This window comes from Balaenoptera physalus (genome assembly GCF_965194825.1).
Source record: "Balaenoptera physalus genome assembly, chromosome: 1".
NCBI classification, from domain to species: domain Eukaryota; kingdom Metazoa; phylum Chordata; class Mammalia; order Artiodactyla; family Balaenopteridae; genus Balaenoptera; species Balaenoptera physalus.
In genome coordinates, this window is record NC_138882.1 from 159,452,896 (window position 1) to 159,476,567 (window position 23,672).

Sequence of the window (23,672 nt, forward strand, 5' to 3'; positions counted from 1 at the left end):
CTATTTACAGATGACATGATCCTATATAGAGAGAATCTCAAAGAATCTACAAAAATACTATTACGGTTAATAAATGAATTTAGCAAAGTTGCAAGGTACAATATCAACACACAATGGGGGCGGGGGGAGAGGAGATAAATTAGGAGTTTGGGATTAACATATACACACTACTGTACATAAGATAGATAAACAACAAGGACCTACTGTATAGCACAGGGAACTATATTCAATATCTTGTAATAATCTATAATGGAAAAGAATCTGAAAAAGAATATATATATATATATATATATATATATATATATATATAAAAAACTGAATCACTGCTGTACATCTGAAACTAATACATTGTAAATTAACTGTACTTCAGTTTTTAAAAAGAGGTTAAAAAAAAGATCAACACACAAAAATCAGTTATGTTTCTATACACCAGCAATGAACAATCTGAAAAGGAACTTAAAAATAATTCCTTTTGCAATAGCATCCAAAAGAATAAAATACCTAAGAAATAAATTTAACCAAGGAGGTGAAAGAGTTGTACACTATAAAATATTGTTGAAAGAAATTAAAGACCTGGGCTTCCCTGGTGGTGCAGTGGTTGAGAGTCTGCCTGCCAATGCAGGGGACACGGGTTCGAGCCCTGGTCTGGGAGGATCCCACGTGCGGCGGAGCAGCTGGGCCCGTGAGCCACAATTGCTGAGCCTGCGCGTCTGGAGCCTGTGCTCCGCAACAAGAGAGGCTGCGATAGTGAGAGGCCTGCGCACTGCGATGAAGAATGGTCCCCGCTTGCCGCCACTGGAGAAAGCCCTCGCACAGAAACGAAGACCCAACACAGCCATAAATAAATAAATGAACAAATACTTTAAAAAAAAAAAAAGTAAAAGTCTATTAATTAAAAAAAAAAATTAAAGACCTAAATAAATGGAAAGACATCTTGCATTCATGGATTGGAAGACAATATTAGGATGGCAATACCACCCAGATTGAATGTAATCCCTATCAAAATTCCATCAGCCTTTTTTGCAGAAATGGAAAAGCTGATCCTTAAGTTCATATGGAATTGCCAGTGTTCCTGAATAGCCAAAACAATATTGAAGAAGAACCAACTTGGAGGACTCACACTTTCTGATTTCAAAACTTACGGGAGTTCCCTGGTGGCCTAGTGGTTAGGAATTCGGGCTTTCACAACCGTGGCCCAGGTTCAATCCCTGGTCGGGGAACTGAGATCCCGCAAGCCTCATGGCACGGCTGAAAAAAAAAAAAGAAAACCTTATTACAAACTACAGTAACCAACATTGAAGTATTGGCATAAGGATAGACATATAGACTGATGGAATAGCACTTAAAGTCTCAGAAATCAGCCCACTCATATATGTTCATGTTCTTTTTTAAAAATTTATTTTCATTATTTCTTCCAGTTTATTGAGATATAATTGATATATAGCACTGTATAAGCTTCAGTTGTACAGCATGATGATTTGATTTATATACATTATGAAGTGATTATCTCAATAAGTTTAATGAACATCATCTCATATAGATATAAAATTAAATAGAAAAAAATTTTTTTCCTGTGAGAACTCTTAGGATTGACTCCCTTAACAACTTTCATGTATAACATACAGCAGTGTTAACTATATTTATCATGTTGTACATCACATCCCTAGCACTTATTTATCTTATAAATGGAAGTTTTCACCTTTCGACTGCCTTCATTCAATCCCCTCCTCCCTCTGCCATCAACTGACTTTCAACAAGGTTGCCAAGACAATTCAATGGGGGAAAGAATAGTCTTTACAATAAGTGATGCTGGAAAAACTGGATCTCCACATGCAAAAGAATAAATTTGGACTCCTACCTCATAGCAGCTACAAAAATTAACTCAAAATGGATCAATGACCTAAATATAAGAACATAAAACTCTTAGAAGAAAACATTAGAGTAAATCTTCACAGCATTGGATTTGGCATGAGATTCTTAGATGTGATACCAAAAACACAAGCAACAACAAAAATGTAAGTTAGACTTCATCAAACTTAAAAAAACTGTTGTGCTTCAAAGGATACCATCAAGAAACTGAAAAGACAACTCACAGTGTGAGGGAAAATATTTGCAAATTATAAATTTGATAAGGGTCCAGTTATCTAGAATATATAAAGAGCTCTTACAAGTCAACAATAAAGACAATCCAACTTAAAAAATGGGCAAAGGACTTGCATATACACAAGAGAATTGAAAACATATGCCAGACAAAAACTTGTACATGAGTATTCATAGCACAAATGGTCTGTTCATAATGCCAAAAAGTGGAAACAACCCCCAAATTCATCAACTGAAGGATAAACAAAAAGTGGTATAGCCATGCAATTGGAATATTATTTGGCCATAAAAAGGAGTGAATTGATACATGCTACAACATGATTCTTTAAAACATATGCTAAGGGGCTTCCCTGGTGGCGCAGTGGTTAAGAATCTGCCTGCCAATGCAGGAGACACAGGTTCGAGCCCTGGTCCGGGAAGATTCCCACATGCCGCAGAGCAACTAAGCACGTGAGCCACGACTACTGAGCCCGCGTGCCATGCCCGTGCTCCGCAACAAGAGAAGCCACCACAATAAGCATGCGCACCGCAACGAAGAGTAGCCCACACTCTCCACAACTAGAGAAGGCCCGCGCACACCATCAAAGACCCAACGCAGCCAAAAGTAAATAAAATAAATAAATTATTAAAAAAACCAAAACAAAACATATGCTAAGTGAAGAAGCCAGACACAAAAAAACACATATTATAAGATTCCATTTATATGAAACGTCCAGAATAGGCAAACCCATAGTGAAGGAAAAATAGATTGGTTGTTTCCCGGGGCTGCGGGGAGAGGTGAATGGGGGTGTGTATATGGCTGCTTGTGGGTAATGTTTTTTTTTTTTTAATTGAGGTATAGTTGACGTGCAACAGGATTTCTTTTTGGGTCATAAAAATGTTCTGGAATTAGGGGTGATGGTTGCCCAATTAAATGAGTATACTAAAAACCACTAAATTGTACACTTTAAAAGAGTGAATTTTATACTGTGAATTACATTTCAATAACTGTAAAAATGACATTTTCATTATTTTTAAAAAAGCCCTGGCATATTCAAGAAATAAAGGCCAGGGCTTCCCTGGTGGAGCAGTAGTTAAGAATCTGCCTGCCAATGCAGGGGACACAGGTTTGAGCCCTGGTCTGGGAAGATCCCACATGCTGCGGAGCAACTAAGCCCGTGTGCCACAACTACTGAGCCTGTGAGCCACAACTACTGAGCCTGTGAGCCACAACTACTGAGCCCGTGAGCCACAACTACTGAAGCCTGCGCGCCTAGAGTCCGTGCTCTGCAACGAGAAGCCACCACAATGAGAAGCCTGCGCACCACAACGAAGAGTACCCCTGCTCGCCACAACTAGAGAAAGCCCGCGTGCAGCAACGAAGACCCAACATAGCCAAAAATAAATAAATAAATAAAATTAAATTAAAAAAAAAAAAAAAGAAATAAAGGCCAGTGTGGTTGGAGAACAGTGGGTGGTTAGAGAACCGTTCATTCATTCATTCAAAATACATTTTGTGTACTTGTCATATGTTCAGGATATTGTGGTTACAGTATTAAAACAAAAATCTTTGTTCTTATGGGCTTAAATAGCTAGTAATTATATAGCACTTATTAAATGTGAGACATTGTACCTATTGCTGGGTGTGTGAACTCCGTTTTCTTTTCTTTTTTTTTTGGCCACACCGCACAGCTTGCAGGATCTTAATTCCCCAACCAGGGATCCAACCCAGGCCCCTGGCAGTGAGAGCGCCGAGTCCTAACCACTGGACCACCAGGGAATTCCCAAACTCAATTTTCATAGTAATTCTATACTGTACCAGCATTATTCCCATTTCAGAGAGCACAGAGGTTAAACAACCCACTTAAGGTTCTGCAGTCACAGAGGTCGGGTCCCACCCTGCACTATGGCTTCAGAAGCTGGGCTCTTAGCTTCCAAACCATTCTGCTCAAATTACATTCCCACTGGACCAATAGAGAGGAGCTGACCAGGTTGGGCCATGCCATGATAGGGCATTTAGAATTTATTCTTTGTGTTATTAAAGGGTTCCAAGCAGGGGAGAACCTATAAAGATTCTTCTGGCTGCTTGGGGAGAATGGGTCACTGGGAGTTAAGAATTCACGAAGTGGGGTAATTAGGGAAGGTGGTCAGGTCTGGGATGGTGGCATTGGATCTTTGCAATTCTGAGGTGGGTATTGGTGGCTTTGTCTTACAGATGTGGGAGAAGTTAGGTATCTGGAAGCTTTTAAGGCCTCAAGAGTTAGTGCCATTTCTGTCAAACTTCTGATTTAGCTGAATTTCTGAATCCAGGCCCTCTATTTGATTATTTAATGGCACCTCAAACTCCTGTAATTTTCTCACCATGAGGTAGAGTATGCCCCTACTTTACAATGAAGAAACTGAGGCTGAGAGGGCTAGAACCTGGTCCATCTGATCCCACTCTTCTCTGGAGTTTCTGCAGTAGCCCACATGACCCATGCCCCACCGTGTCTCCCGGACTGAGGCCTTTCTAAAACATACATTTGGTTGTGTGGCTCCCAGGCTAAAAACCTTTAAGTGGCACGTTACCATTTAGATAATTCATGTTCTGTGACACAGGATCTGGAGTCTTCTAGTTCCCAAACCATACATGCCCTATGTTTGGTTCCTCAGTCTACCTGGCAAACTTCTCATTTTTCAAGATGAAACGTGTTACCCATCAGATCCTTTCCTGTCTAGCAAGGCAAGTGCTTTCGTGTCAGTGTTGCCACAGAATCTTTTAACATGCCTTGAGCAGACTGTAAATGACAGAGCACCATCTCCTTTCTGCTTAGGGCTCCTGTGCCCAGGAGAGGGCCTAGGACCTAGTCAGCATTGAACAAGGCAGAGGTTGGAGTCTTCACCATGTCACTTAAACTGCAGGTGTAGATTTGGCCTCCTGGGTAGGGTACAGAATCAGCACTACCCAGAGTTGCAGTAGGGTCTTAAGTCCCAGAAGGCTCAGACACATCCCAGGCACTTCCCAGATACCACTCAACAGGCTGATTTTTTTCTCTTTATTGTCAGACACAATGTATAAATACATAAAACAGAAAACAGCAGGGATCCTCTTGGGCCTCAAAAAACAGCAGGGAAGGAAGAGGTCCCTGAAACTTTTTTTAAAGTACAAAACATATTAGTGCCCCGACCAAGGGTATGGAAGGCAGGCCAGGGCCAGCAGAGCTGAACTAAAGGCTCCTTCCCTCTCCCAAGAGCCAGGACAACCCCAGGGAGCTCTCCACCAGCAGCCAGTCCACACGGGCAGAGTGCTGCCCAAGGGAAAACTCTACACCAGAGAGCTTTCTCCTCTTGGAGAGAAGGGCAGCACATAAGATAACTAAAAGCTCCCTCCTTCCATCCTTGTTCCCTTCATGGCTACAACTGAGGAAAAGGAAAGTCGTGTCCCATGCACTCTGACCCCTCCCCAGCTGCCCTGGGCCCAGATGCCCCCATACTTGGCATTTACCAAAGCTCTCCCAGCTCAGACCTTGACTAGACCCACCAGGTGCCCAGAGTTCGCTGAGGAGGGAAGGGGAGGGGAAAAGGCTGGGTGTGACACCAAACAGATCTTTATTTGCAGTCGTCAATGGGGCCGTTTCTTGCTGCTTATTTGTTTGCTGGCCTGCTCTTCTAGCTGCATGGCCAGGCGCAAGGCCTTGAGGACATCTGGAAGGAAAGGGTGGTGCACCTGGGGTTAGTGGGTCTCTCAGAGGCCCCATTCCCTCTGGCAGAGCTGCCATCACCCGCAGAGGCCCCATCCTCTGGCCGCACCCACCTTGCAGGGCTGAGAAGTGCTTGGCTTGCTGGGCCAGGGCACATTCTGCTTTATTCACAAAGGTCTCCAGGTCATAGTCTGGCTGCTCAGCCATCTCGCAGAGCTCTAGCCAGCCTGGCCCTTCCTGCAACAACACAGCGCGAACCTTGTCAGGTCAATAATGACCAAACCAATCTAGCAAATCATTCCTAGGGCTCTACCATCTGCAATGCAGATGCCCACTCCTCCAGCCATGGCCCATACCCTGCCTCCTGATCCTCTCCCAGAAATTCTCAGCTTGAATTCATTCTCTTCCCCACCCCAAACTTGTGCCTGTCCCTTATGTCAAATGAATGTCATCATGTCTTGATGCTCAAGCCAGAAATCTCAGCAAGAACTTCTTTCACCCTGCTTGTCCCCCAATCCTACTAATTCCACCCCCGAAATGGTTCTTAAATCTCATGCCCTAATTCCAATCCCATGGCCATGGTCATAGTTGGTCTAGACACCAACATCTCTCTTGAACTCTAACAATCTTCTAACTGCTCTTAACTCCTAAGTGCCTCTACTCATGCTCACCCCACATCCCGAAACCAGCCTCTATACTGTGGCCATAGTAAGGTACCTAAAGCTCTGATGTGACCATGTCACCACTCTGCTTTACTCCCTTCAAAGGCATCCACTGCCCTCATAACGAAGTCCATGCCTTTGGTGTGAACCATTAAGGCCCTTTAGCATCAGGTCCCGGCTGACCTGTCCGCAGCCTTGATCTCCTTCCCTCATCTGCTCACACCTTTTGCTCTGGCCAGAGTGAACCTCTCACTCTTCCTGAAAGTACCACGTCCTTTCAAACATTTGTACCCTGAGCATGCCAGGGAGGGAGGACACGTGTAGGCACTTATCCTACATGTTCCCTCCTCAGTTCTAAGTGCCCTGAGCTCTCCCCTCTGCTCTGCACTCTGAGAGCCCCATTCTTAGGGACTCTCCCCGACTTACTCTTCCACAGCAGGGATCACAGCAGTGGTAGCATCTACCACTTACTAAACGCTGACTACATGCTGGGGACGGCTGAGTGCTTTAAAAACATATCACTTAATCCTCAGATGTAACCATCTTGTCTTGCCCATTTTGGGGATGAAGAATCTGGGGCCCCAGTGAAGCTCAATGACTTCCACAAGGAAATCAGCTTATAAATAGAAGAGTCAGGATTGATCAAGTCTTACTTTCGGGCCTGTTATCCATACTTCAGGTTTTTGGCCCTTGTCTCAGCACAGGAGCTGGCATATAGAAAGTACTCACCAAACATTCACTGAACAAACAAGATAAGGTTACCCTCCAAACCCTCAGTCAGGAGCATGGGGTAGAGAGACTAGCTCCAGCCAGAACGATGGAGGAAAGCCTATGTGTGCCAGGCTGGGGAAGGAGGTGCGGTAATTAGCTGCCCTAGAAGAGCAGCTGAAAAAATAAGTGGAGAATTAAGAAATGCTGGTGTAGATGGCTGCCTCTTGCCACCCCAGCCAGAAGACCGGGGGAGGGCAAAGCCCAGGTCATGGTCAAGGAATGGCACTAAGCCTGTGCTAGGATGGTTATCCAGTCTCTCCCAGACCAGGGCCAGTCCTCCACCTGTATAATCTCTTTGAGCTCTTCCATGGCCCTCTCCTCCAGCTCCCTGATCTGAGTCATGGCTTCATTGAAGCTGGACATCTGGGAAGACAGTTCCTCCTCTTCCTTGGAGAACTAAGGGGGCAAAAGGAGAGACACAACGGTGTGGCCCAGTCCCCATCTCAGGAGGCCACGTTTCTGTCTTGCCTGGCCCACCCTGCCCCTTACATTGCCTGCGCTCAGGGCCCCGTTAGAGCTGGCTTCCATCTCTTCTGTTTCCATCTGAGTTGGCTGCTCCCCACTGGGCCCACTGTGGGGGCTCAGCTCCTTGACCCTGAGAAAACAAGAAGGTCTCAGATCCCACAGCAGCCTCCTTGGCACTCACGAGTGTGCAGCACCACTCAGATTGCGAGCCTTCGAGGAGATGGACTAGCAGCTTTGCTTTGGCCCAGGAGAAGTCCCTCACTCACACTGCTCCCCACCAAAGCCTGAGGGTATCGGAAAAAACCTTGTAGCCTCACATATGAACTCCCAGGCCTCAGATTCAGCGAGTCACAGAAGAGGAGACAATAGGCACTGAGTCGCCAGAGCTTCCTCCCCGCTCTCATTGCTGTCATTCCCTCCCCCACCCTGCACCCCCTCCCCATCCCACCTGGTGTAGGTACTAGTACCTGTCTGCATATCTTAGTGTATTTAAAGTATATTCACAGGAGCTTATGCCTGGTGAGATCATGGCGATCTGCAAAAGAGGGAACGGGCAGTTAAAGGTCAAGGATCACAGGGTAAGGGTGCTCTTGGAGAGGCTGCCAGCAGGAGTCTCTTTAGGCCACTAATACCCACGTGGAATTGGGGGCAGAACCCATTAAGCACCCACTTTGTGCCAGGCAACTTGCCCCATGGGCCCTGCAAACTAAGGTGCCTTAAAAATTGGTCCCTGGGGACTGCCCTGGTGGTGCAGTGGTTAAGAATCCGCCTGCCAATGCAGGGGACACGGGTTCGAGCCCTGGTCTGGGAAGATCCCACATGCCACGGAGCAACTAAGCCCATGCACCACAACTACTGAGCCTGCGCTCTAGAGCCCACGAGCCACAACTACTGAAGCCCGCACACCTAGAGCCCGTGCTCCACAACAAGAGAAGCCACTGCAATGAGAAGCCCGCGCACCACAACGAAGAGTAGCCCCCGCTCGCTGCAACTAGAGAAAGCCTGTGCACAGCAACAAAGACCCAATGCGGCCACAGAAAAAAAAAAAAGTCACTCACAGTTGTGGCCTTCTATTTCCTAGGCTGGGAGCCAATGACCCCTGAGGGAAGCCACAGAAGAGACGAGGACTGCCTCTCCTGCTTCCCCAAAGGTCCTCCTTCTGAACTCTGCAGCCCCCTTTTCATCAGGTAAGGGAGGAATGACCTTCCCCAAAACAAGAGCTGCACGGACATACAATAAAGGGAGAAGACCCTTTCCTCCCCTCTTGGGTAGGCAAAGAGGAGCCTGGTGTCCAAAAGCAGGGGGTGAAGCCCAGTCAAGTTAGAGCCTAGAAACCCAGGTGGCCAAGAGCACCAAGCCTCTTGCCCAGGGACAGGACTGCACCACCTCCAAAGGCACACTACTCACCATGCAGGTCCTTGAGTTCTCCCCGATAAAGGAGTCCCTTAGCACCTGTGTCAGCTTGCTCTCGCGGAATGGGGTGTGAGCTTTGTTCTGTCCCAGGGCCCTGATGCACTCCTGGGGCACAGCAGGGGAAGCTGAGGTCCCCTCCCTCCTCTTGAGATGCCCACTCTCTCCCTCCCTCCCCCAGCAGCCCTCCAGGCCAACCCCCTCCCCTCCAGCTGGGCCCCACTACCTTCAGAGCCAGGAGACTCTTGTTGATTTCTGCGCCCTCCATGCGGGTCTGCCGGTCAGCACTGGAAGTGTCTGCGCCTCGCTCATTCCCTGCCAGATCCACCAAAGAGAACTTGCCATGCACTCTCCCTTTGGCTCGAAGAAGAATCTGGAAGCAGGCGTGGGAGCGGGAAGAGCTGGAGTTGGCAAATGTCTGCCCAGAGGTCCTGTGGCAAAGGAGGACAAAGAAGGACTATGAGCTCCCAGGGTCACCAGCCACCATGGCACCCCAGGTCCCAAAGCAGTCAGTTCTCCGGTAGCAGAGGGACACAGGTCAGGACTCTAAGATGTCTTGTGTCATCCAGTCCCACTTCTGTCCTGCCCTCCCTCCAGCTCTGGACCTAGTGGCTTACCCTTACAGTACAAGTATTGGATTCTCTGTGAGGGCCTTGGCCAGACCCCAGGGCCCATAGGACATGGGGAAACATGAGTTGCCTCTGCTGCAGGGCACACAGGGAAGGAGGGGCTGTCATGAACCACTTGCTGCAACTCAAGGGCCCTGGGGCGGGCAGCCCTCTCCCTGGGCCTCCATAAGCTGCCCAGCATCCACTGCACCACACCTAGGGCCCTGGTAGTGCACTTCCCTACCTCTATATAGGAAGGGAGCTGTGGCCCCATCACTTCCAGCCTAGAGCACATCCAGAGCTCCTGTCTCCCACCACAGAGGGAGGGAACAGCAAGGAGAAACCCAGAGAAGTCAGGAAGCATGCCTTTGGGTAAAAGCCGGGGAATAAAGCCTGCCTTGGTCAGATTCAAGATACTTTGACTCGCCCCTGATAAGTCTCGCCCTGGGTCATCGGCCCCACTGAGACCACTTAAGGCAGAGGCCTTCAGAGCCCGCACCAAGCCAGGGGAAGCGGCGCTCTGTGGAAACAGCAAAGGACTCAGTGCTAGTCTGGCACCTGACCTGGCATTAGAAGGTGGCCCCTTCCCCTGGACGGAACTCTGACCTGCAGGCACTGCCTATGTCGATCATCTTGATGACGTCATCAGCACAGCTCACCACGTGCTCCTGCAGCCCCACCACCTGCACCTGCTGCTTGCCATCCTCTAGCACGCGCAGTTTGGCCTTCTTGTTGAGCAGGTCAAACAGCTGTGTCAGGCAGGGGAACAAGGCCAAGGCCATCAGGTGCCGGGCACCCCACTGACTCCTCCCTCCTTCAGGGCCAGTCCCAGCTTACACAAGGGCTGCCAGCAGGAAAGGCAGGAGAGGCTGAGCTGGGTTATGCCAGACTAGCAGTGGGCAGTCCACTTGGGAGCTGAACCAGGCTGCCTCAGTTTGATGCGACCCTGCTACTTTACTAGCTATGTGAACCTGGACAAGTACTTAACCACCTAGCCTCGTTTCTCATCTGTACAATAGTGACAGTGACAGTAATACTTCCTAGTAGGGTTGTGGTGATGAGCTGAGACAAGTAAAGCGCTTAGAATAGTGCTTAGCACCTAGTAACATCTTAATAAGCAACCGTAGCTATTATTATTATCTAGACCCCACTTGGGGAAGATGACTCTGCAACAGCATAGAGAGGTAGAAAGATACATAGACATATAGAGAGAACACGAGTGTGAGAATGGGGAAGAAGAGAGTTATGAGGGAGGTGTGTGGAGGGAGGACACGGCACACACAGGCAAACCTCCCATCTGAGAGGGGGCCCTGAGGCATATTCCTGCCATACTTGTTGAGTGTGGGTACCATCCCACCATTGGATGAAAGCTCCCACACGTTTGGGCGAAGTGGCCCAGAGGCTTGACAACCCACAGGTTGTTTGGCTTCTACAATTTCTAGCCAGCCTCAAGGTTTCTGAAACTTCAGGGGCCCCAACAGCATAAACAAAGGGCTCCCTGCCAGCTACCTTCCCATTATAGATCTCGAAGAATGTCACATAGACTTCCAGGCCCAGGTTCCGGTATCGGGGCTGATTCTTCAGGAGGAAGACGTCCCGGGCTGTGGGGGGAGAGGCTGGATTAAGTAAGCAACCTGCCCTTCTGTGCCCAACCCCACTGTGGCAGAACACACTACTTACAGGCCATCGCATAGATCCCTTTCGATGCGTTCTGGGCTTTCCCACAGAGGTCTCCACCCATCGTCTGCAAAGGGAAAGGGCAGAAGACCGTGGTAAAGGGCCCTTGGCCTAGGCCAGGGCACTACTGGCTCCACCACCACAGTGGGCCACACCAAAGCTGGGAGGGGAGGCTGGACCTACTAAGGCCCCTCCTTGAACCTGGCACAGCAAAGGCATCTGGAGATGGGGCATCTGCACTGAGGGGATTTTCTGCAACAAACTCATTGTCCTCCTTTTCAGAGACCCAGAGTTGCGCTATGGGTGGGCTTGCTCTCTGCCAGGCCTGAATACTCACATGAGTCTTACCACTTCCCGTCTGGCCGTATGCAAAACAGGTTGCTTTTCCCCCTTCAAAGATTGTCTGTACCAGTGGCCTTGCTGTGAACCTAGGAGAAAGGATGGGGAAGAGGGTACATCTCTCCTCAAATGTGCTCCCTGGAACATGGAGCACAAAGCAGACTCCTGGGGGCCTCCTTCCAAGCATGAGCACACCTCTCACACAAAGTGGTCCCACCTGACCCCAGCCCCACTTATAAATTTGAAAGTCTCCTAGCCACCTGGGGAGAGCTGGACCGACCTGCCAGGAGCAGGCTGATGGTCCACACTCTAACTGAGCCACCAGCACCTCCTCTACCCTGGAGACACATGGTGAAAGCTTGAGCTTAGCAGCCGACTTCCAGCATAAGATACACTACAAAGATCAAAGAAACCATCTAAAGTAGGAGCCTAAATTATTTTAGGCTTTGTGGGCCTAAAATAGGTCTCTTCCATATATATACATACATACATACATACATAAATATACATATATATTTAATGATTCTTTAAAAACACAAAATCCATTCTTAATTTGAGAGCCATATAAAAAGGGATTGCAAGCCAAATTTGGTCCATGGACTATAGTTTATCAACCTCTGGTCTAGTGCAGTACTGTCCAATAGTAGCCACTGCCACACATGGCTATTGAGCACTTGAAATGTGGCTAGTGTAACTGAAGAACTGAATTTTTTTTTTTTTGGCCACACCGCATGGCATGAGGGATCTTAGTTCCCCAACCAGGGATCGAACCCAAGCCCCCTGCAGTGGAAGCACAGATTCTTAACCACTGGAGTGCCAGGGAAGTCCCTGAAGAACTGAATTTTTAACTTTATTTAAACAGTCACACGAGGCTAGTGGGTGCTGTATTGGACAGAGCAGTTCCAGAGTTTGCTGAGTCTGCTAAGCCCAGTGGGAAATGGGTGGCTGCGCAGGACACAGGAAGAACCCCTAGGGCTTGCCCAGCCCAGCCTCAAAGAGTGCAATGGGTAATACCTCACTTCTGTCCACTCAAGCACGGGCCACTAAAGCTGAAAAACGGGATGGGACAGCCTCAACAGGGCCTTCCAGGTGCTGGGAGCCAGAGCCAGCTCTATCTCATGGCCCATCCAAAGAAAACACAAGAGGAAGCCAGGAAGGGCTTCAGGGTCAGCATGTCTGTGAGCGTGAGTGTTACCACAATGTCCCTCACTGGAAAGAGTAAAGTGTCAGGGGGAAGGAGGAGAAACAAAGAGGCAAGGGACTAACCTGTAGACGACTTCATTTGAAGCTGTTTCGTCAAATGCGAAGTCAAAGCAGAATGCTTGGTTCTCCAGATACTTTGTTAAATCCACTTTTAACTTTGGCTCATGTACCAAGAGGACACACTTGCTAGGAACGGAAATCACATCAATTTCTTTCTTGGCCAATTCTGCAGAAGGACAGTATTTCAGGGGATGCTCCCTGGACACGGGGGAACCCACAGTCAGTCCAAAGCCTCATTCTGACTGAATAGGGCTTACCTTGTTTATTCAGTGGGCGTTTCCTAACACAAACACATATCCTGTGCTCTTCAATCTTCAAGAGGATGAGAAAAGACAACCATGAGCAAAAGGTCAGAGCAATGTTGAAAGAAAGCTTGTCCAGAACCCGTCCAGTTCTAATACCAAGTCTGGCTCAGGCAAGGGCCAAGATCTAACACTGGAACCCACTATGCCCACAGTTACTCTGGAGCGCAAGAAGGTAGCTCTGCATTTTCTTCCCAGTTTCCTCACTCTGCTGCCCATAGGAGGGTTCAGCACACTTTCATTATTAGTAGTAAGAATCTAGCCAACCTATTGAAGCAGGGAGGATGGGGGTGTGGGAGCTGATAAAGATCAGACTCTCCCATCTAGGCCTCGCTAGCTCCAGCCCACCAAAGGGTATTAAAAAACCCCTTGAGGGTGAGTGAAGATTCCTGCACGCTCTCATTGCCTTAAGAGAATGTTTCTGTCTCTCACTTGTAGGCCTACTCGGGAGAAGAATCTGAAAAGGAATCGTGTGTGTGTGTGTGTGTGTGTGTGTGTGTGTGTGTGTGTGTGTGTGTGTGTGTGTGTGTGTGTGTGTGTGTGTGTGTGTGTGTGTGTGTGTGTGTGTGTGTGTGTGTGTGTGTGTGTGTGTGTGTGTGTGTGTGTGTGTATTTACATATATATGTAGAGAGAGAGGCTGAATCACTGTGCTGTACACCTGAAACCAACACAATGTTGAAATCAACTATGTTTAAAAAAAAAAATTGTACACCTACTCAGGAAGGAGAGGTAGAAGCCCTTTGGGATTACTTACAGGATCAGTCACAGTAAGTGGATGACATTCCAAAGTAGCCCGAAATTCTTTAATCATCCGGGAAAATTCCCAGTTTGGAAAGCTGTTGTCATACTCCTGTTTGGGATAGGAGTGAAGAAGGACTAACTGCCAAGATGTTAAGTGCTCTCAGGCCTCAGTGTTAGGCAGCAGCAACAACAGCTCTTCATATGCACACAGCCCTGCAGGGCTGACAAGCCCCCACACGATCTCACTGCCCCCCACTCTGGCTCTGGGCAGAGAACCCAGGAACAAAGTCTTGGGAACAGAGATTGGCAAGGGGCCTAGGCATGCACCAACCACTCTAGGAACTGGGGCAAGAGCCACTGTCCCACATCTTAGGAGACCAGCAGGCTGGGATTCCCCTGTGCCATTAACCCAACTAAAGGGAAATAATCCAAACTGGAACTCCACTGTGGCACCCCTGCATACACACAACTAGGAAGTCGGGGGAGGCAGGCAACTGTGCCCAGCAGCCCACTGGACACTGAACTGTGTGATGGGCGTACCCATTGGACAATCAGCAGCAAACATTCCTCATCTGAGGGCCTTCAGAAAAATATCTGAATTATTTGTTCTCTGAATCCTCATGAAGAAACTAGTTAAGCTTCTTGGATATCAGAATTGGAGCCTCAGAAATGCTGGGGCCGAACTGTTATCTCTGTTGCAGACAGAGGTTTCAGTTAAGGATGCCTGTCCAAAAACCTTTGCCCTTGCTTCCCAAGAAAGGTACCTGAGCTCGTTTTATTCTCATTTCAGAGTTCTGGGCTCTTTTCTCTTCTCGCTTGTTCTTCATTTTTTCCATTTCCTTCACAATACAAGATTTCCTCCGAACTAGGGGGAGAAAAAAAAAAGGAAGCCCTTTCTTTTACCTGTCTAAGCCAGCCTGTTCTTCTCTGGCTGTTGTGTTGAGTCCTGGGCCTTTCCCAGGACTAGGCCTTCTCTAGACCCTTGCTCTTATGTCACCATATGCATGGAGAGGAAGCAACAGCTATGACTCTTAGGATGGCCAAGCCCACAAGAGACTTGCTAATGTGGGCACTCCAGGTCTAACCCAAGCTCTCTCTATGCCTCTGTGGCATCTTCTCAACAACCGGAAGAGGTGAGATCATCCCTGCTTGGTCTTGGTGGGCACTCTGGGCTCTTCTTCGGGTGTTGGCCAAGACTTTAGCTGTGATAGCACCTCAACTACATCAGAGGGCTCCTGCCACCTGACAGTGACAGGGTCACCTCTTGTGAAAGATTGATTCCGTGGCCACAGGGAAACACGACCCCATGTGACAAACATGGTTTGAACTCAGGTACCAAGGCAAGCCAGGTGTGGGACAGGCTGTAACTACCTATCCTGCACTAGGATCAGGGCAGCAGACAGCTCAGCGTGTCTACCTGAGTTCACAGGGTTTGCAGAAGAGCTGCCTTGGACGGAATGGACTTGCTCTTCCACCTCCTCGCTGACCATCGTCAATGGTATCTCAGCCACTGCAGGGCAGGAGGGCCTAGGGGGGCCGGCTGTGGGGGAACAAGAGTCATTGGAGAAGCAGGCAGGCATACGGCAGCCATGCTCATCTGAGCCCTAGCGGGTCATAGGCCAGGAGGAAGGCTACCGACTGCCAGCTCAGCAAGGGCTCAGGCTCGTACCGTGTGAGCAAAGCTCAGGCTTTTTCCTGCATCTCAGCCCACACCTTGAACCCAACAAGTCCCTCCACAGGGGCTGGCTCCTGGGGTCAAGAAATCTTAAAGAGTGTGTGAGTAGCTCAGTGTGGGCTTCACCATGAAGGGAAAAGCCTTTAAAGGCCTTAACTCTTTAGGCTTGACCAAGCATGGGTTCTCAGGCCAGGCCAGACCAGGCCTTTCTACTCATTTAGGAGAAATTTCTGACTTCAGAACCCAGGTGGTTAACAGGAGCAAGGACTGAAAGCCAGGAATAATGGGAACCTGAGCAACAACCAACCATATTTTTTTAAAAATAAATTTATTTATTTTTATTTTATTTATTTTATTTTTGGCTGCGTTGGGTCTTCGTTGCTGCGTGCAGGCTTTTCTCTGGTTGTGGCGAGCGGGGACTACTCTCCTTTGCGGTGTGTGAGCTTCTCATTGTGGTGGCTTCTCTTGTTGTGGAGCACAGGCGCTAGTCGCACAGGCTTCAGTAGTTGTGGTGCACGGGCTTAGTTGCTCCGCGGCATGTGGGATCTTCCAGGGCCAGGGATCAAACCCGTGTCCCCTGCACTGGCAGGTGGATTCTTGACCACTGCGCCACCAGGGAAGCCCCAACCAACCATATTGATTCAACCCAGAAAGGTACAACCCATGGTGACTCACTACTTCCCATACCTGGTCGTGACCCTTTTGTTTACCTTTTGTTTACCCTTTTGTTTACCTTTATTAGAGCTGAATTTGATACACATTAAATGTAATGATTACAAAAATCACCTACTTTATTTACTAATAACTAGTAAAAGTTGACAATTAAAAATGTTTGGGACTACCCTCTACCCTGCTGGCGCAGCGGTTAAGAATCCACCTGCCAATGCAGGCGACACGGGTTCGACCCCTGGTCAGGAAGATCCCACATGCTGCGGAGCAACTAAGCCCGCGCACCACAACTACTGAGCCTGCGCTCTAGAGCCCGTGAGCCACAACTACTGAAGCCCGCGAGCCACAACTACTGAAGCCAGCACTCCTAGAGCCTGTGCTCCAAAACAAGAGAAGCCACCACAGTGAGAAGCTTGCGCACCGCAACAAAGAGTAACCCCCACTCGCCGCAACTAGAGAAAGCCTGCGCGCAGCAACAAAGACCCAGCACAGCCAAAAATAAATTAAAAACAAAAAAAAAAGTTTTAAAATCTCCATTTATATAAAGTCCAAAATAGAGAAAAAGTTAATTTATGCAATCTGAAGTCAGGACGTAGGTACCCTTGGGGGCTTAGGAACTGGGAGGGGGCCAGAGGGGGACTTTTGGGGGTGCTGGTAATGCTCTGTTTGATCTGGGTGTCAGTTACATGAGTGTGTTCACTTTGTGAACTATGTAGTCAACGATAGGTTTACTCTTCTGTATATATATTATGTTTAAATAAAGCTTAAAAAGTAAAGTGAGATGATTTCCAGATAAGGGAGCAGTGGGGCAGGAGCAGAACAATATGAAAGCGAGGGAGTGTAGGAATCCTAGGATATTCCAGAACAGGTTCAGGGCAATGTGTGAGGAGCCGCTCCAGGGCCTCAAACAGGGAGAACAGATTCATTACTCACTGGGAACTGAAAACTGCTTGCGGGAATTTGCAGATGCAGGCAGCTCCACCTCCATATCATTCTCCTGAGTGGTGATGCGAACCTCTGGGACAGTGGACATGCGAGTGGAGCGGCCTCGGAGACCTGAAGGACCAAGGGCAGCAGCCGATCAGTGCAGCATGATCAGGAGAGCCAACAGGCATAATAGAGGGGCGGTTGGGGGTAACCCTCCAAGATTCTATACAGGAAAGGAGCCCACCAACTTCCCATTCCTTCCACACAAGGAAAGGAAAAATTAGAAAGGCCAAGTACTAGTGACCCCAAAACTAATTTGTTACGTTCTGCAATCTGAGAGCTCCTGAGGGCTTCCACAAGAGCATCTGTCTTGAGTAAATGGAGGGACCTACAGACAATCTGAAATCATTTCTGGAGACGTAGACCTAATCCCTGAAAAAAAGCATTCTTAACCTTAGCAACAGCACCTACCATTCTACAATCTTCCCATACCACGAAACATTATGAGGTAAGTATCAGTATTCCCAACTAATGGAAGACGACATTAAGGCACAGAGAAATTAAGCAACTTGCCCAATGCCACTCAACTAGTAAGCATCAGAACCAGGATGTGAACCCAAGACTGCCAGATTCCAGTCTGGGCTTTTTCCACTGCTCCAAGATACTTTACAGAGCCAGGCCTGGGCCACATCTTTAGAAACCATGGGATCAGCTACATGAATTTTCTGGAATCTTAAAAGAATGCTTAACTGAGAGAAACAATTGAGTTATACTTTAATTCTTGCCAATTTCTACCCATCTATATAGTTTCTCTCCATAAGAAAGAAATAATGCACCTATAAATAAAAGAAGTAGTGAATTTAGAAATAAAACACTGGTGTCATATAAGCAAATATCAACTTGTACTGAATTTGAGTTTCCTAAGTTTAGGCTGATCTGATGGCTCTACATAATCCCTATTTTTCATAAAGAGCATGAATTATATCATGCACATTCATTAAGGTTTTTTTTTCCATTAAAAGGAGCGGTGGCAGTATCCTTTCGGGTCATGCACGTGGAGTGGGAGGGCTGCCACCCCCATCTCTCCTGCAGGCCCTTACGGTGGTATAGCCAGCAAGAGAGGGCCAGCAACACACCAGTCATGCCCAGCTCAAGCTCAAAACTGCACCACCTTTCACCTTGGGCCCCCGGGAACCTGAAGCTCCAGGCATGTCGTTTCTGGGCCCGAGGTGGCTGTGTTATGTCAAGGCAGTGATACCCCCTGGACTGGGACAGGCTGTGCAGGCTGTGAGGTACAGCTGGTTCTGGGTTATAAGCTGGATTATTTGGGCAGTTTGTGCCTACAGCCACCGTCACAGATGACTGTAGTCAAAGTAGGTTTATGCTGACTTCTTCTGCAGAGAAAGCCCAACCCTCTGCTGGAGTTCGAGGCATTGCTATTATCTGTCCAATCTCACCCCACCCCCAGATCACCACAGCACTGCCAACTCTACTTCTAAATGGCCCTGACCTAGCTTTTCTCACAGCCTGCCCACCACCTCACTCCAAGGCATGTTGTTCCCCCAAGGAGAGAAAACAAGCCCACAATGGCTGATCACTGCTCTGGATTCCACAGGCCAGTCAGCAAATTTCCCAAATGCACCAGGTCCCTGAGAGGTTGGCCTAAGTAAGAGCTGTAGGTTGAACTGTTGAATTCTTTCTCTTCTTTTCTTTTTTTTTAAACTGCTTTAGAGGTATGATTGACATATAAAAAGCTGTAGATATTTAATGTGTACAATTTGATGGGTTTGGAGGTAGGTATACACCCATGAAACCATCGTCACAATCAATGCCATAAACCTACTCATCACCTTCAAAAGTTTCTTCCTGCTCCCTTTGTTTTGTATTTTGTTTTTTCCTTCTGTGGTAAGAACACTTAAAATAAGATCTACCCTCACAGTAAATTTCTAAGTATACAATACAGTATTATTAATCATAGGCCCTATGTTGTACATTAAATCTCCAGAACTTCTTTATCTTGCATAACTGAAACTCTGTACCCTTTGACCAACACCTCTCCATTTCTTCCTCCCTGTAGGTTAGATTCTTCCTCACTGAGGAAGGTGCTTGGAAGACAGAGCAGGACTCAGCCCACACAAAAGCCACCTGCTAAACTGGAGCAATGAGTCTACTTCACAGCTTCCTGAGCTCCAAGAACATCATTCCTGGCACAAACCCCATGACAGTGAGCCAGTAGAAATCCATTTACCTTCCTTTGGAGCGGGAATTTTGGAGCTGACTGCTCTGCGCTTTTGTTTCTGAAAAACAAAACAAACCACCACAATATATGGCTCTTATCAGTTCTCAAGGGCCTATCCTGGGCCCATGTGCTGTGCTGAAGAACTAAGCAGCCCCAGAAAACAAACCAGCAAAGAGCCAACAAGCCAAATGGGGCACTGGCTGCAGTCAGGTGACAGGCACCTACCTGAACCGTTACATTCTCCTGCAGGGGTAGATTGTCCTTCGGGTGTAAGGGAAGAAGCTGTAAGAGTTCTGGGTTTATTGCAGCCACATCATCAAAATCAATCTGCAAGGAGCAAGTAAAACTTCTGTGAACAACATAGCTTGTTCAATCCAACTGCATCTCTGCAATCAAGGCTACCCCTAGATTCAGACTTTATAAACTTTAAGTTCCACCAAGTACTAATAGCTATAAACAAATATTTATTCCCTAGTCGTGTTTTACCATCTAGATGGATATTGGTTTCTGATTCCGAGCCAATGGTAGCTGTCAGTGATGAGAATGAGGTGAAGAGGAAGGCAGACAGGCAGGCAAACAGGAAGTCCACAGTAGATCTAGGCCACTCGGCTCCCCTAATGCTCTGCGGGGCAGTGGGGTCCTGCTGGGCACAGGCCCCTGAGCACCCCTTGCTGCCTGACACCAAGGAGGAAACAAGTTCTAACTGCCCACTGATAGTCAAATGGAGGGCCCTTCAGGATCTTATGGGCAGGGACCAGTTCCCGAGAGCTGCAACCTAATCCTAAATCTACCTACATTTTCTACTGGGCCCAGAAACTTCGGGCCCAGAAACTTCTTCCCCAGTCACAGCGTCCTGCTCAGGCCTTCCCTACTTCCTGCTCATGCCTGCAATGAGGTCACAATTCTAGGTTTACATCACCAGAGTCCTGAAACCCTCTGGGGACAACTCAAACTTCACCAGCATACTTCACAGCAGGTTCAAACACACCTAAATAGTACCAACTTGATTATTTCTGTTTCAAAATGTGAAAGAGCTGAAGCATGTACTCCAGGGTGAGAGCTTCACCTCCTACATATGCAACCTTTATGTATTAATTAGCTATTCAAACACTTATTAGGCATGAGTAAGGCCGTAGGGGGAAGGTATTCAAAAATGAATTAAGACACGTATCGCCCTTGCTTTCAGTGAGCTCACATTCTAGTGGGAGACAGAAGCCATGTGCACAAAGGGCTAGAAACCAAAGCAGCATGGGATAGACGAGGAGGACAGAACCACCAAATGCAAAAGCTGGCGAGTACTTCAGTAGCCAGGCTTCTATCCACTTTTCTTGGACAGCTACAGACCCTTACCCTCCCCCACTCCCCCGATTCCAATCCCTAAACTACAGAGAGCATAAACAACACAGGAGACCAAAGTTCTGACATTAATTGATCCTCACTTTGATGATTCAGGAGGAAGGAATAAGAGTGAGAGTGTGAAGGCAGCGAGACACTAGGCAGGATCATAGAGTGGGGAACTGCCCCATTTGTCCCTGGCACTACTTTGGAAGGAGTGTGTGGTATAAAAAAAAAAAGTTGATTGGGATCAGATCTTGAAAAGGCTTTAATTCCTCACTAAGAAGTTTGGACTTTATTCCAAAGGCAATATTTAAGCTGGAGTGAGACCCAATAAGAGCTGTATTTCTAAACAAACAACAAAAACAAAAATAAGTCACACGGAACTGCTAATAGATGGTTGAAAGGAATTTTAGGAACCTCTTGATTCAAGGACAGATAATGTAAAGAATTCAGTTCTTCTATTTCTCAGATATACCACCTAAATATATGCATACCTACCATAAGGCACTATGCTATGCAAGTGCCTTATGCTTTACATGTGTTATCTGTTAAGCTCCACGGAAGAGGGTCCAGGTCTGTCTTATTCACTTCAGTATCCCCAGTACCAAACACACTGGCTGGCATTTTGGAACCAGTACAAAAGGATTTGTTGAATAAGTCCTCAAAACAACCCCAAATAAGTAGATATTATTATCATCCTTATTTTAGAAATGAGGAAGTTGAATTTTTAAGAGGGACAGAAACATGCCTGAGAACACATTAAGTAGTGGCAGAGCCATACTCTAGAATCCAGGTTTTCATACGCTTAGCCTGGTGACCTCTTCACCACACCACAATGCCTCTAAAACATAAATATCTTAGGCACATCCCTCCTCTCCTCAAAATCCTTCCAAGGCTCCCACTGCCTACAGAATAAAATCTTAAACAACTTAGTGCCAGAGACAAAGACCCTCTAGTTTCCTTTTTTAGCCATTTTGCTGCTGCCAAGCATCCTTGGCCTTCCTCAATGCCCGGAGCCAGCTTCTTTACCAGTCCCCATGAGGGCCATCTCACTGTTTCTGCTAAGCTTTCTGGCCCCCACAAGCCCAGCTCATCCTCAGTGAGTTTCCACCTCTGAGCTGCTCTAGCATTATTCATCTGTAGTTGCCTTCTATTATTTGGTGTTTCAGAAACATACTTTTGTCTCCCCAACTAGATTATCAATTTTGCTCCCCAAATCAATATCATAGGTAGTGTGCACTCAGAGCTAGCTTGGGTGAGCAAGGTTTTAGAATTCTGTGCAGTTTACTTTCTAGAAACACAATAGAAACTGTTGATTGCTTCAATTTAGAACAGGCCTGCCTAAATAAAATCCCAATGCATTCAAAGAGGACCATATTTAAGATTAGGGAGGACAAGTCGACATCAAAAACAAGGCTGACACAAGTTCCATTTCCACACACATCTTTTAGGTAGGAAGGTGTTAAATGTGGTACAGGCATACTCGTAGAACCTACCTCTTTGCCCTTTGTGGCTCCTCCTTCTGTCCATTCCACTGAAACGCAGGATTTCTCCAAGTTCACAGTCCTTATGTTGGCACTGTGAATTAAGCCTATAGTATGAAAAGATCAGAGTTACCCATCTTTTTCACTTTTAGGATCCCACAGAGACTCTTAATGTAGAGTTGGCCTGAAGGAAGGGACAGTTGACTTTCTTTCTAACCCCAGGAGACAAACCTCCTGGCACTTCACCCTTGGAATATCCCACAGTGAGGTAGGCAAGGAACAGTTCTTAAAACTGAGCTGCAGAGGATAAGGACTCATCCCTACTTAAAAGAGAGCCTACAGTGGGGTGAAGGTATGTTTGGGCAGAAGAATCACTCTAGTCCTTAGGTGAGCAGTTCCTCAACACAGCACTGAGGCTCTAGCGCCCTCAGGTTTCCCTATCTCACTCCTGACCTTTATGTCTGACCATTCTAGTGATATGGGTATTAGACCTGCCAGAGTTGAGGTAGCTGCTCAACTAAAAAAGAGAGGGCAGGATTGCAAGCTCCTGAAGAGCAGGGATCTCGTCTGTCTCGTTACCCTGAATCCCAGTATCTGACATACTGCAAGTGCACAGTGTTTATGGGAGAATAGAGGGGCGAGAAAGCCGAGGTCCCTGCAAGAGCAGGGCAGTTGCAGGGGCGAACTTTGGAGGGGAAATGAATCCAGCAACCCTGACGTCCCGGAGAGGTCCAGTGACACAAAGGAGCTCCGCCCATTCCTGGAGGACGGGGAGGGGACCCACCGCCAGTGCAGAGGCCCCTAGCCCTGGTAGAGAAGACTGACTGCCAGTGCGGAGACCTAGACCTGGGGGGTGGAGGGGAATCCCCAATAGTGATTCAGGGCCTGCTGTTTGGGGAGGGGAGGTAATCTCTGCCGTCTCAGCCCACGGGTCCCCTTGGCCTCAGGACCCCGCCCCTCACCATTACTGCGTTGTATCTTGATGGCGAGACCGGGAAACAGGCGAGCCTGAAGAAGCGACGAGTCCATGGGAAGGCAGGAGCTCCGGGAAGAGAAACGCGAAATGCCAGAAAACCACAACTCTGCCGACACTGCGAAGTCTTAACGCCGCGTAAACCGCCGAAGTTTAAATCCCGCGCGCCGGCGTCCCTGAACGTCACCACGCTGTCGTCGGCCTCTCTTCCGCCAATCAGCGGCGCCCTGCGGAGCCTGTTGGGATACGTAGTCTCCGGGGGGGGGGGCCTTCCGGGGCCTGGCACCGCCCACTCGTCTGACCACAGCCGAGAACGCAGGGCTTGGTGGGAGCTTCGCGAGCCCTCGCGGCCGGAGGGGACAGGTTACAG

The 23,672-nt window shown here is 47.9% G+C and overlaps 1 protein-coding gene and 1 long non-coding RNA gene across 3 annotated transcripts in view; one reads left to right on the forward strand and one right to left on the reverse strand.

Annotated features, from left to right (window-relative positions):
- The window catches only part of LOC309658044, a 15,749-nt gene extending 6,694 nt beyond the window's left edge, over positions 1–9,055 (forward strand). Inside the window, exon 3 of one of the 2 annotated variants that reach the window (XR_014262006.1) lies at positions 8,739–9,055. This is a non-coding gene — a long non-coding RNA (uncharacterized lncRNA). Of the gene's footprint in view, positions 1–3,122; positions 5,013–8,738 lie in introns of those variants that run through there. The other variant, XR_014262007.1, reaches the window with a different exon arrangement.
- Positions 5,101–23,515, reverse strand: KIF2C (kinesin family member 2C). Its single transcript, XM_082455172.1, has 21 exons — positions 23,292–23,515; positions 22,342–22,436; positions 19,733–19,834; positions 19,517–19,565; positions 17,275–17,397; positions 15,415–15,537; positions 14,762–14,862; positions 14,011–14,106; positions 13,212–13,266; positions 12,958–13,120; positions 11,690–11,780; positions 11,356–11,419; positions 11,185–11,276; positions 10,282–10,424; positions 9,294–9,498; positions 9,065–9,175; positions 8,125–8,192; positions 7,682–7,787; positions 7,475–7,588; positions 5,873–5,996; positions 5,101–5,763 (listed from the first exon to the last, which is right to left on the reverse strand). Exons 1-21 carry the CDS (start codon positions 23,356–23,358, stop codon positions 5,681–5,683), a joined length of 2,175 nt encoding a protein of 724 aa, XP_082311298.1. The 5' UTR covers positions 23,359–23,515; the 3' UTR covers positions 5,101–5,680.
- Between the last annotated feature and the right edge of the window lie 157 nt (positions 23,516–23,672).

Bases quoted from the DNA above. Each gene is read 5' to 3' on its own strand.
- KIF2C (XM_082455172.1), bottom strand. From the start codon at position 23,358: ATGGACTCGTCGCTTCTTCAGGCTCGCCTGTTTCCCGGTCTCGCCATC. The intron at 13,121-13,211 runs GTAAGCCCTATT...GTCCTTCTGCAG, and splicing joins ACGCCCACTGAATAAACAAG to AATTGGCCAAGAAAGAAATT. The intron at 11,277-11,355 runs GTAAGTAGTGTG...CTCCCCCCACAG, and splicing joins AGGGATCTATGCGATGGCCT to CCCGGGACGTCTTCCTCCTG.